This window comes from Macaca fascicularis, chromosome 8 (genome assembly GCF_037993035.2).
Source record: "Macaca fascicularis isolate 582-1 chromosome 8, T2T-MFA8v1.1".
In the NCBI taxonomy this organism is placed as follows: domain Eukaryota; kingdom Metazoa; phylum Chordata; class Mammalia; order Primates; family Cercopithecidae; genus Macaca; species Macaca fascicularis.
In genome coordinates this window covers 147,761,999-147,774,494 of record NC_088382.1, presented here as the reverse complement: position 1 = coordinate 147,774,494, position 12,496 = coordinate 147,761,999, and the positions used below count along the sequence as shown (strand labels likewise).

The 12,496-nt window shown below is 45.7% G+C and overlaps 1 protein-coding gene across 2 annotated transcripts in view; it reads left to right on the top strand.

The window, feature by feature from the left end:
• The window catches only part of FAM135B (family with sequence similarity 135 member B), a 353,349-nt gene that overhangs the window by 283,079 nt on the left and 57,774 nt on the right, over window positions 1-12,496 (top strand). For both annotated transcript variants that reach the window (XM_074000059.1, XM_015455220.4), the window contains 2 exons: window positions 5,326-5,479; window positions 7,669-7,718. In XM_074000059.1, the coding sequence (XP_073856160.1) occupies window positions 5,356-5,479; window positions 7,669-7,718 (174 nt within the window). In that variant the 5' untranslated portion in view covers window positions 5,326-5,355. The remainder of the gene's footprint in view (window positions 1-5,325; window positions 5,480-7,668; window positions 7,719-12,496) is intronic.

Here is a 12,496-nt window from a genome sequence, read left to right as displayed (position 1 = left end):
TAGCTCAGGCAACTTGCTAGCGAGGGTGCCACTGTGAGCGAGGTACAGGCCTGTCTGACTCCAGATTCTGCCTTCAAAACCAAATTGTGTCCCTGTGGAGCTCCCCACTAAGTTAAAATTCATTGTTAGGCTTCTAAGTGGATCACTGTTGAATCTTAAGCTGCACCATCCATAGACATGTTCACCGAGGCCGTCAATGAGCGTGTCCTAAGTAAGCAAAATTTCCTCTTAATGTGCACTGACTTTATACTGGAGCATTACATAAGTCTGCATTTTGCTGGAATAATCTCATTTAATCCTTCACAGCAACCCTCTGATGCTGATTTCAGGACTGTGCCCTCTTTTCAGGTGATGAACCTGCTGTGTGTGGAGGGGAAGAAACCTCCCCAAGGTGACATTGGTAGTAAGTGGGAAAGCAAAAACGAAGACTAATTGGGCATGGCTCATGCCTGGAATCCCACTACTTCTGAGAGGCGGAGGAGAGAGGGTCACTTAAACCTAGAAGTTCAAAACCAGCCTGGGCAACATCGTGAGACCTCATCTCTACACAAAAGTTAAAACATTAGCCAAGTGTGATGGCACATGCCTGTAGTCCCAGCTACTCAGGAGACTGAGGTGGAAGGATCACTTGCTCCCAGGAGGTCGAGGCTGCAATGAGCCATGATTGCGCCACTGCACTCCAACCTGGGTAACAAAGCAAGGCCTTATCTCAAGCAAAACAAAAGAAACAGACTGTTTGCCCTGTATCTCATGCTGCAGACTCCATATTTAACCATACAAATATTTTCCCATTTGCAGTGGACTTACTTCGGTCTCAGAAGGGGAGAGGCGCCTTTTTTTTTTTTTTTTGAGACAGAGTTTCGTTCTTGTTGCCCAGGCTGGAGTGCAATGGCATGATCTTGGCTCACCGCAACCTCCACCTCTCAGTTTCAAGCGATTCTCCTGCCTCAGCCTCCTGAGTAGCTGGGATTACAGGCATGCACCACCACTCCCGGCTAATTTTGCGTTTTCAGTAGAGACGGGGTTTCTCCACGTTGGTAAGGCTGGTCTCGAACTCCCGACCTGCTGTGATCCGCCCGCCTCAGCCTCCCAAAGTGCTGGGATTACAGGCGTGAGTCACTGTGCTCAGCTGAAAGGTGCCTATTTTTTGTCCTGCTTCTGTTGTGGGACAGGCCCAGGCCAGGGACCTTCTATTTGCGAGTTCATTCACAATGTAATGATCTGCCTGCCTGCTTCATTCTTGTTTTATTATTTAAGGTTTTCATTTCAGATTGCTGGAAAGACTGTTGCTAAAATGTTACTGCTTTGTGCTAGGGAAATGGCGCAAGGTTTTTCAATGCTCTTCGTGCAATTCTAATGGAGGCACACCGGCCCGTCCACTCTGACACTGACTCTGCAGGTCTGTAGGACTGACGAATGGGGTTTTCTTGCAGTATATCGCACACTTTCAATAAGTCGTGCTGCTGAGCAATATATGAAGAATGGAAGGTTTATTTTTGTTTTGTTTTGTTTTGTTTATAATACTCTCTAGCCACAAATATTTTTTTTTCAGGATTTCTCTTTGGATTAGCATTTTGACTTATTATTATTTCAATAATCATACTGAATCAGCCTCGTGAAGATTCCCCGAAGTTTTCTTTAAGTGTCTCTTGAAAAATCTCTGTGACATTGGTGTCTAGTTTTAAAAGTCAAACTTGATAAGAGACTTCATAGATTCCTTGCCTTCTTTAATATGTCCTGAAGCTTTGCAGAATGAGACCAGGGTGATGGGACAGTGGAGCTGTGGCAGGTAGCGGGACCTGAAAATGGGACTCTCAGGACTGCTTGAAGCCAACTAGGGATTCATGACTACTGTATTTGGTGCCTTTGTTAATCTCCTTTCTGCTTTCATTTCTGCTTAGTCACAGCTGTCAGAGACACTGCAGGACTTGAATGCCTCAGTCAAAGCAAGTGGAGCTTTGTCCAGCATGTGTTCTCTGCCAGGCCTGGTTTCAGAGGCAGGTGTGGCATGCCGAGAAAGGACAACCTCTCTTCAGCCCTGAATCCTGAGAAACATTTCTTCTGCTGGCAAGCAGAGTGACCTTGCACATGTCACTCAGTTCTTTGAGCCATAGTCTTTTGATCTATGAAATGGAAATAAGAGTTTCTATTATTATTGTTTGATCTGATCAGAATGAATTCCAATGTTTGGTGATAAAAGCAAGCAACAGAGAAATGTCCAGAGCATTCTCCAACTTATAAGTGTGTCTGTGCATGTTTTCAAGACATACACACATGTAGTATGTATACATATACAAGAGCATAGATGGGCAGTATTCCAGAAGAATCCACACGAAAAAATTATTAGACTATGGGGAATGGGACACTTCATGTTGTATTTACTTTGATGATATTGGTAGGGTTTTGTTTCACCATATTTATATTCTACTTTGAAAATCAAAATGAGAGTGTCTGCCTTTCATGGTGCTTGCTGAAGATCAAAGGAGATAAAGTACAATAGGACTATCTAGATGCTTCATAAGCAGTGACTTCTTTCCTGCTCCACAGATCTGGCTGGTCTGATGTGCTCCATGCTGCATACAAGCTCTCCTCGACTTTCTACAGCCATACTGGCTTCTCCGTGTTAAACCTTAATATAATAGGAAAGTTGAGAAATGTGAATACATGGGTTACCCTGAACGCAGACAGGGCAGTTGGTTGAGTTTTCTGGTTCTAAAATGGACAAGTCTTCTGATTCCAAAACTTGCTGAATGTCTTCAGTTCAAATCAGAAAGAATTTAACAAGCTTTTAATGCAAGACCAGGTTTCAGAGCTGAGAAATGCGAGCCATGGAGGGTAAAGTTCTGCAGAGGGTCTCTCTCCTGTACTCTGTGGTGTGATGTCCAGCCCTACCTTCAGATCTGAGCCGTTCGCTCTTCACACTGCTGGGAATGTTGGTGGCCAACAGCAATTGGCTAAGTATGGAGACTGTCCTATCTGGAGAGAGCTGCTCCCCCAAGGTCACACTTCCCTGCTAGGGTGATATGGTTTGACTCTGTGTCCCAACCCACATTTGATCCCGAACTGTAATCCCCATGTGTCAGGGGAAGAACCTGTAATCCCCACATGTTGAGCGAGGAGGTGAGTGGATCATTGGGGCAGTTTTCCCGCTGCTGTTCTCATGATAGTGAGTAAGTTCTTATGAGATCTTATGGTTTCATAAGTGTTTGGAAGTTCCTCCTTTGCATTTCTCTCTCCTCATGCCTTGTAAGATGTGCCTGCTTCCTCTTCCTTCATGACTGTAAGTTTCCTGAGGCCTCCCCAGCCATGGGGAACTGTGAGTCAATTAAACGCCTTTCCTTTATAAATTACCCAGTCTCAGGTATTTCTTTATAGCACTGTGAAAGCGAACTAATACATAGGGTAACCCACACCAAGTACTGATCAGTGAACGGGTACAAAGACCTGGTCCTTGCCCCAAGGCCGGGTAACTCTGCAGGCCCAGCACTCCCCACAGCATCAGCTGAGGTCTCTGTTGCACCCACAGGACAACGCAGTGCAGTTCCTCCACCCGTCCTGCTTTACAGCTGCACAGATGTTGCTCCTGAGAGCACAACCCAGTGACCCTCTCCTGGTTTCTCATAGTCTCTCACCTAAGACAGTATCAGAGGTAGATGGCGGCAGGCCTGAGACTGCTATCCATTTCCTAATTTGTAGCACCTTGCATCACACATGACAATCATTGTGGTATGGTGATTAGAGAGGCTATAATAGTGCCCGTCATTATCTGCCTATACAACACCCTTGGGAGTGCAGATGATGTGCAGATGTGTGTCGACTCCAGGAGACTTGCTCAGCCCACATTGGATCAACTCAGCCCTCTTGGATGGCAGCTAGGAGAAAGGAGACCAAGCAAGGCAGGAGGCTCTCTGGTCATTGACTGTGCAGACTCACTCACAAAAGCCAAGGTGAAATGCCACCTGGCGTTTCTTCCAGCAGGCAGACAAGGTAGCCTGGGAACATGAAGAGCCACTGCCTCCTCCCATCACGGCCATGTGAGCAGTAGATGGACACTAGCACATTACTCCAGACTCCCACCTACGTGCCCAGGCCTTTTCCCACACGATTCCTTTCTCTGCTCTAAGAACAAATCTCTCTTGAAATTCACCTCAGGACATCCTTCTCTGTTGAGTTGGCAAGAAAGAACCATCCTGTTCATTCCTTTTTGTCATGCCTAGGTCTCCAAGTGCACTGTAGACTTAGGTGTCTTTTCCTCATTGGACAAACTACTTTGTAATTCTACCAGTTTAATCCATCCTATTTCTACAAACAAAATACAGTGTTACAGTGTTGTGACACTGCATGCTCACATGCACAGCTGTTTACAGGTGTGTGCAGAGCTGTTTATAGGTGTGCTTTCGGCATTGGTTACTTAACCTCACAACTTCATTCTACATTACAATGACACTTTCTTTTCCTCCTTTTCAGCATGACCTACTGCTCACTCACCTGCTGCAAAGGACTTTCTAAATTTCTCCTCTCTCTCTGAAAAGGAGCCCACAGCCACCTGTCCCATGGCCTCTATAGTGTACCCTGCAGTGGTGGGGAAAGGAGGTTTGTGTATTAGTCCGTTCTCAGGCTGCTAATAGAGACATACCCAAGGCTGGGTCATTTATAAAGGAAAGAGGTTTAATGGACTCACAGTTCCACATGGCTGGGGAGGCCTCACAATTATGGCAGAAGGTGAAGGACGAGCAAAGTCATGTCTTACATGACGACAGGCAAGAGAGCATTTTCAGGGGAACTGCCCTTTATAAAACCATCAGATCTCATGAGACTTATTCACTGTCATAAGAACAGCATGGGAAAAACCCGCCCCCATGACTCAATTACCTCCCACTGGGTCCCTCCCATGACACGTGGGGATTATTACAATTCAAGATGAGACTTGAGTGGGGACACAGAGCCAAACCATATCAGCTTGTACGTGGGGCCACTTGGTTGTCTCAAACCTGTGAGGCCAGTGTCCTCATCACCTTCACGATCATTTATTATTATTGTGATTATTGTTGCTATTTTATTATTTTAATCTGAATATAAGACAAAGGTGTGGCAGATTTCAGTGTTTTCTTACCTGGAGGGATAAAGAAGCGATTCCAGCTCAGGACTCTCTTTTTCTTGGAATCTTCAACCATGTTCCAGTTTTACTCAGGATGGGGTCTGCTTCCTTCCCTGAACCTCCAAACATTTTGTGAATGTGGGTGCGGGCAGATGGAGCATCAGGGCCCTGTGCTACCTGGGCCAGGTGCAATATGCCTCAACCTCTGTTTCTGTTTCACTCCGTAGGGAAGCTTCTACATCACCTCCGAGAACTGCATGCAGCACGCACACAAGTGGCACCGAGACCTGTGCCTGTTGCTCCTCCACGCTTACCGGGGACTCCGTCTCCACTTCCTGGTGATCATGCGGGACATCCCAGAGCTGCCACACACGGAGCTGGGTAAGGGCCCAGGACAGGGGCAAGCCCATCCCAGCAGCTCATGTGCCTCCTCCAGACAAGGGATGGGGAAAAGCTGGCATGCTTTTGTAAATGTCACAGGAATAACACTGGTCCAGGTAGGTTTGGGCTGTGATTTTCATTGTTCTAGCAGGAGAGGATCTGGGAAATGCAAATACAGTAAGAGAAGACACATGCTCTTTAAGGCACATTCATTCACTCACGCATTCATCTGCTAGACATCTATTACCTATTACACACCTGCCACCCCACTGCTTAATTTTAGGTTGCTTTCTAGAGGAAAATGCTCGTTTATAGCCTTTTCTTAATTAAGCTGTAATTATGGAATTGTAACTTACAAGAGTGTAAAACAATCCTCATAAAGAACTATATATATACACATACACACACACACACACACACACACATGCATCCATATATGCTTGATCTGGATGATTATAGAAACTTCTTAGTATCCATTACATTTGGTTATCTTGGGATCAGTTGACTTTTGCACATGGATTTTCCAAAGATGAGACATCATAGAAATCAGTGGGCTTGAATCTCTGTTGATTGACAGATGGTGGTCCTGAAACTCAGAGAGGTAAAAGGGTTGCTCAGCATCACACAGTGATGTGTGGCAGATCCATGACAGGAGCTCAGGGATCCCTTGGGGCAGAGTCCTCTGTATCATGTCACACTCAGTAACAACAGGTGATATGTCCTGGTTCTGCTCAAAGTTCTCTAATAAGGCCTCATTGCCTCTAGAACAGAGGCCAAGTCCTCAGCCTGCTTTTCAAGGATAACACCCATTTCAACATCAGAACCCTGCTGGGTACCTTGACTTCCGTATCTTTACCCCAGACCTCAACTGCTGAGGTAACTGTGGTTTTGGCTGGGTCGATGGCCTTGCTCATTGTTTGTTGCTGCACTGAAATCATCACATAAAAAAGATGTATTTGCATATTTTGCTTCCCAGCTAGACTGAGGTCTTTGAGAGCTGATTCCCCTCAGATCCCTGCTGCACTCTCTCCGGTATGTAGAGTAAAGGAGTAGGTACAAGGTGACAGTTGTTGAATTGAATCCGGAGCCTTCTTACCATAAGCTTTATCAGCTCTCACATCTTAGACAAATCCTGTACTCAGGCACTACTCTTTGAATCATGCAATCATCGAATTTTTTTCAAGTTCAAATCTTATGCATGCAGGAAAGACATGTACAGAATCACAGGGACTTTATATAGCTCAAATGAAAAAATGGAGATTTTTCAGTAGCTGTTGGATTCCTGATATAACTTTTAATATTATATTTCATTCAAAGGAGCTGAATTTATTTGTTCGTTCACACCCTCATCATATTTTACTGGACGTGTACTCTGTGTCAGATTCTGTGCTAGACACTGAGAATACATAGCCATGAATAGTGTATCAGAAGTTCATTTTGCCTTGTGGAGTTCAGGGACCTGAGTTCAGCGGTGAAGTAGAGAGGTAGCTACTAATTAGGTCATCAGCAAGACCGTAAGTTGCTAAGAGATGGTTTCCACTCACCTAGGCAAGCATGCTTTAATTAAAATCCGTGCCAGAGCCGTGTACAAATGACTGACCCAGCATCATGGAACCAGAGGAGAGTTCAAACCCGGTCACAAATGTGACCATGAAAACAAATGGCCAGAGGCCACCTGGTTTCTGTTAATAAGATGGCCACGTTCTTCAGTATCAGAGCCGGTAGGGCTGAGCAGGAGGTTCTCAGGGCTTCTGATATTTTATCTTTAAGATAGAGATTCAAATCCATGTTCCATATATGATGCACAGATCTCTCTCTCTCTCTCTCTCTCTCTGTGTGTGTGTGTGTGTGTGTGTGTGTGTGTGTGTGTACCTGCAAAAATAGAAATAAACGTGGAATCTCTCCGGGCCACACAAGTGTTGTATGAATTTGGGACATGCTGCTTCTCATAACTGTGTGCATGGGGTGATATTGGCTTTTATCTAGTACTCAGTTCATGGCTCCAATCAGGTTTATTCTCCTGATAAGCACAATTCCATTAGGCAGTTAGAATAGACAGAAGGTCCTCAGCAATGTGTTGGTCTCTGTGACTTTAATGCCAATGTGAAACTTTTGCTTTTTCATTTAATAGCAACTGCTGCGTTTCACTATGTGTTCATTGAATCATACGGTTTATTTTTTCTTTCTAGAGGCCCTTGCTGTTGAAGAAACACTCTCTCAGCTGTGCTCAGAGCTGCAGGTAATTGGAGAGCTGGCGCTGGGGTCTGAATGAATGGCAGTAGTTTTGCAAGACAAATGCAGTTGCTCGCTTGCTATATAAAACAGAAGTGAAAAGACACCACTTGTGACTTCACTCTAGATACCAAGCTGGAGAAATATTCTTACATTCTGTTACCCTACATCACTGTGTTCTATAAGTATGTGCCTTGTTAGATATTTTGGAAAAACTAAACATGTTCACAGATTTTTGTTTCCCTGAAGCTTAGACTACACATATGTATTTGTCCATTACCCATCCATTGAACAAACATTTGTTGACTAGTAACTCAGTGCTTCTCACTGTGGATGACAGAATCTTGTACCTGTGCACAGATGGCCTCAGACGTGGCAGGGATGCTAGATGACATGAAAACAGTGATGACAATGAAAACAGTCACGTGCATTTGCCAAAAAAAACCTCATCAAGCGTGCATTAAGAGTAAAGGCTGAATAAATATTTGACAAATGCATGCTGCTGCTATTTACTGTCTCTGGAACACTTTTACATCCCCCTTGTGCTGGATATCTGGGTGAGTACTCTTATTTCTATATGACGAACAGGCAAATTAAGGTTAAGGTTGGAAAGAAGTCTATACCAGGGTGACTAACACAGCTAATTAGTACTAGAAGCAGGACTCAAACTCTCATCCCCAAACCGACATCTCTGTCTGTTAAACCAGTGTTTTTCAACCCTGGCTGTACATTAGAATCATCCTTGGAACTTTAACGATGCATCTTTGCCTGAGCCTGGATGCCCAAACTGGCTGAAACAGAAGATCTGGGATTGGAGTTCGATACTGTGTTTTTATTCAAAGCTCCCCAGATGAATATTATGTGCAGCCAGGGTTGAGAACCCCTGCTTTAGAGCATGTTAGAAAGTTCGTAAAATCCATTCTCACAGTGGATGCAGAGGAGATCCCTGGAGAGGGCGGAATGCGGAGGCAGAGACCGAAGAGGGTGTTGGGAGCTTAGAGCTGAAGGGTCTTCGGGGAGGGGCCATTGGACAGCAGCCTGGGAGAAGGGGTGGGGCTTGGCTTGTAGCAATAACAGAGAAACACATGCCAAGCACTGATTATCCTAAATGCAGCGTCAGCAGACTGTAGGAAGGCAACACAGGAGTCCATTTGGAGAGTGTGTAAGAGCCACTGAGATGAGTCAAAGACCTAATGTCCACACTTGGGGGCTCATATGCTCCGACTCTGATGCAGTATTGATGATGTGTGTCTGAGTGGGCAGCTGGGTAGACAGGAGGCCCTGGGCTCCAGATGGCTACAGCTCTCATCCTTCCCCGAGTGAGCTTCAATGCACCCACTGTGTTAGGCAGGGACCAGAAGCTTCAAAGCCATGCTGGCCTGGGTTTAAATCCAGGCTCTGAGCTTCTCCTTGGAGCAGCTGTGGGACCTGAGACAATGGGCTCACCCTTTGGGGCCTGGGATTCCTCATCTACATAGTAGGTTTGTTCCGAGAGGACCACTAGAGAGCTCAAGCAAGGACCCTCCTAAGGGGTCTGCTCTTCTCTGGTGAGATGGCCTCTCCTTCCAGGGCTGGCTCGGGCTGCCTCAGGCTCCATCCCCTGAGGGCCTGGCCAGAGCCACGTACCTGTGGAGGTGCAACTCAGCATCCCAAGGGGAAACTGCTTTACTCTGTAAATTATCAGAAATTTAGTTTTAGCAATTGAAACAACAAGGAACACAGGAACAGGCAGCTCTCCAATTCAGCTTTTCCATTTCCCATCATGAGATCAGGCTGAAGAGCTGATTCGTGACTATTTGACTATTTGTCAATACGCCCACTCTCTTTCCTTCTGGGTGTGGCCTGCAGGTTCTCTGTGTTGGTCTCTGTGCCTGTTATGTTCAGGTTTCCAGGAGCTTCTCTTCCCTAGTCCGGGATCACCATAGCACCAGCATCACTGACTTATATTTAATCAGCAGGATTCTCAGCCTGGCACAGTCCTAAGTGCTTGTCAATAAAATCCCCTTTAATCTTTCTATAGCCCCTGAGATTTCACCATTACCAAAGCACTTGTCCAAAGTTGCCTGGTAAGTGGTGGGAGGAATTGGTGCTCACACGCAGCAGGCCTTCTGCCTCCAGAGTCCCAGCTAGGTCACCGGACAGGGCTTGCTGCTGCACTGCGGTTGTGAGAGCAGGCAGGGACCACTGCCTGCTTTCTCCTTATACGTCACATGATGGTGCGTGGTGACTAGTGGGTGGTAGTGGTGGGGAATCCTGTATTGCAAAGATTATGCACATCAGAGCCAGGGGGACATGGCTTTGAATTCTCTACCTACTCACTTGTGACTTTAGGCAAGTTGCTTAATCTTCATGAACCTTGATGTTCTTATCCGTAATATGGGGATAAAAATCAATCTGTTTTCACTGATGCAACCACCCAATGGGTTCACTTTACCACCGCCTAGACAGAGCTCCATTATCAAGACAGGGGAATAGCAATAGAGAAAGAGTAATTCACACAGAGCCAGCTATACAGAAGACCTGAGTTTTGTTATTACTCAAATCAGTCTCCCCAGGCATTTGGGGATCTGAGTTTTTAAGAATAATTTGCTGAGTAGGGGCCAGTGAGTCAGGAGTGCTGATTGGTTGGGTTGGGGATGAGTCCAACTGTCCTCTTGCACTGAGTTAGTTCCTGGGTGGGGACCACAAGACCAGATGAGCAAGTTTATCAGTCTAGGTGATGCCAACTGATCCATCAAGTGCAGGGTCTGCAAAATATCTTAGGTTTTACAATAGTGATATTATTCCATAGAAGCAATTTGAGGAGGGTCAGAATCTTGTAGCCTCCAGCTGCATGACTCCTAAACCATAATTTCTAAGATTTTGGCTTGTTTGTTAGTCTTACAAAGGCAGTCTAGTTTACCAGGCAAGAAGGGGGTTTGTTTTGGGAAAGGGCTGCTATCTTTGTTTCAAACTATAAACCAAGTTCCTCCCAAAGTTCGTTTGGCCTATGCCCAGGAATGAACAAGGACAGCTTAGAGGTTAGAATCAAGAAGGAATTGGTTAGTTCAGGTCTCTTTCACCATCTCAGTTATAATTTTGCAATGGTGGTTTCATTGATGTCTTTTTCTCTTAGCCAATAAGCCTGGCACACTGGCTGGTTGCCTGGCTACATTGTGTGAATTTTCTCATGCAATTGATAAAATAATTCTATAAGATAAGCCATCACATTCTTTTCAGTGGGCGAAGAAACAGGGCTGACTCACACACTGACCAGAGTCACAATGCTGGCAGAACAGGGTTAGGCTGCTGGTCCCTGCGACGCTGAGCCCTCCCCAGTGTGATGCAAGCCCAGGAGGCAGCATCGGTGCAAGGAATAGAGATGGTGTCCATGAGGTCTGGCCCTGTGCAGTAAATGCAGAAAATGGAAACCATCAGGTCTAGTGCAAGTATTTATCAAATGATGGGAGCTTTGGCTTGTCATTTTTTGTGGTCATAAAGTAGAGTTTGGTGATAGTCATGCCTTTGGCAGGGAATATATTTAAATGTCCAGGTTCCTTTTGTCTTCATGGCAGAAAGGATCAACGTTTTCCTGGGAACGACTGCCATCCGTCTTTTGGCCCATGAGAGTTTTCAATTTCACAAACATTTCCCCAACCTCCAGTGCTCCTCAGATCCAGTGCTCTTCAGGTCTCAGCCATGGGGACTCAGTGGTGACCCATTGCTCATGCAGCACGTAGCCTAGGGAGGTGATCTTTTCACTCTGGAACTTATACTGCTTAGAAGGGCTCCTGGCACCTAGAAGCTCTGAATAAATGCTAGAATGAGTGGATGAACGGCAGCAAAGGTGAGGAAGTGACTGACCCTGGAGCCACTAATGTCACACCCCTGAGGCTATTGGCCTATCTGCAAAAGGAGCTTGGACTCAGTATGTTCATTTACTGAGCCAATGGACCTGTGTGTGCCGTTGTCCTGTGTCATGCATCACCCCAAAAGCAGTGGGTAAAGGCTTCTGCCCAGACTGCAGGGCACAGTCCTGAATCAGCCAGCTGGCTGTCCAGCGTCGGGCAGGCCATAGAAGAGTGAAGTGGGGTCACAGGTACACAGTGCTCAGAACAGAGCTTGGGGCAAAATGCCGCCACGAGTGTCACTGCTGTCCTTGTCATTGTTCATCCTATTCCATGGGCCTGGTGTTGACGAAAAGAGTCAAACTCCATGAAATATTTGAGATTTATTCTGAGCCAAATATGAGTGACCATGGCTCATGACACAGCCCCAGAAGATCCTGAGAACATGTGCCCAGGGTGGACAGGCTATAGCTTGGTTTTATGCATTTTAGGGAGACTTAAGACATCAGTCAATAAATGTAAGATCTGCATTGGTTTGGTCCAAAAAGGTGGGGCAACTGAAGGCTGGGGGCGGCGAGGCTTCCAGATCATAGGTAGATTCAAAGATTTTCTGATTGGCAATTGGTTAAAAGAGGTTATCTAAAGACCTGGAATCAATACAAGGGAGTCTGGGTTAAGATAAGGGTTTGATGAGACCAAGTTCTTATTATGCAGATGAAGGCCTTTGGATAGCAGACTTCAGAGAGAATAGATGGTAAATGTTTCTTATCAGACTTAAAAAGGTGCCAGACGGTGGGAATTAAACAATGAGATCACTTGGACACAGGAAGGGGAACATCACACACGGGGCCTATTGTGGGGAGGGGTGAGGGTGGGGGATAGCGTTAGGAGACATACCTAATGTAAATGGCGAGTTAATGGGTGCAGCACACCAACATGGCACATGTATACATATGTA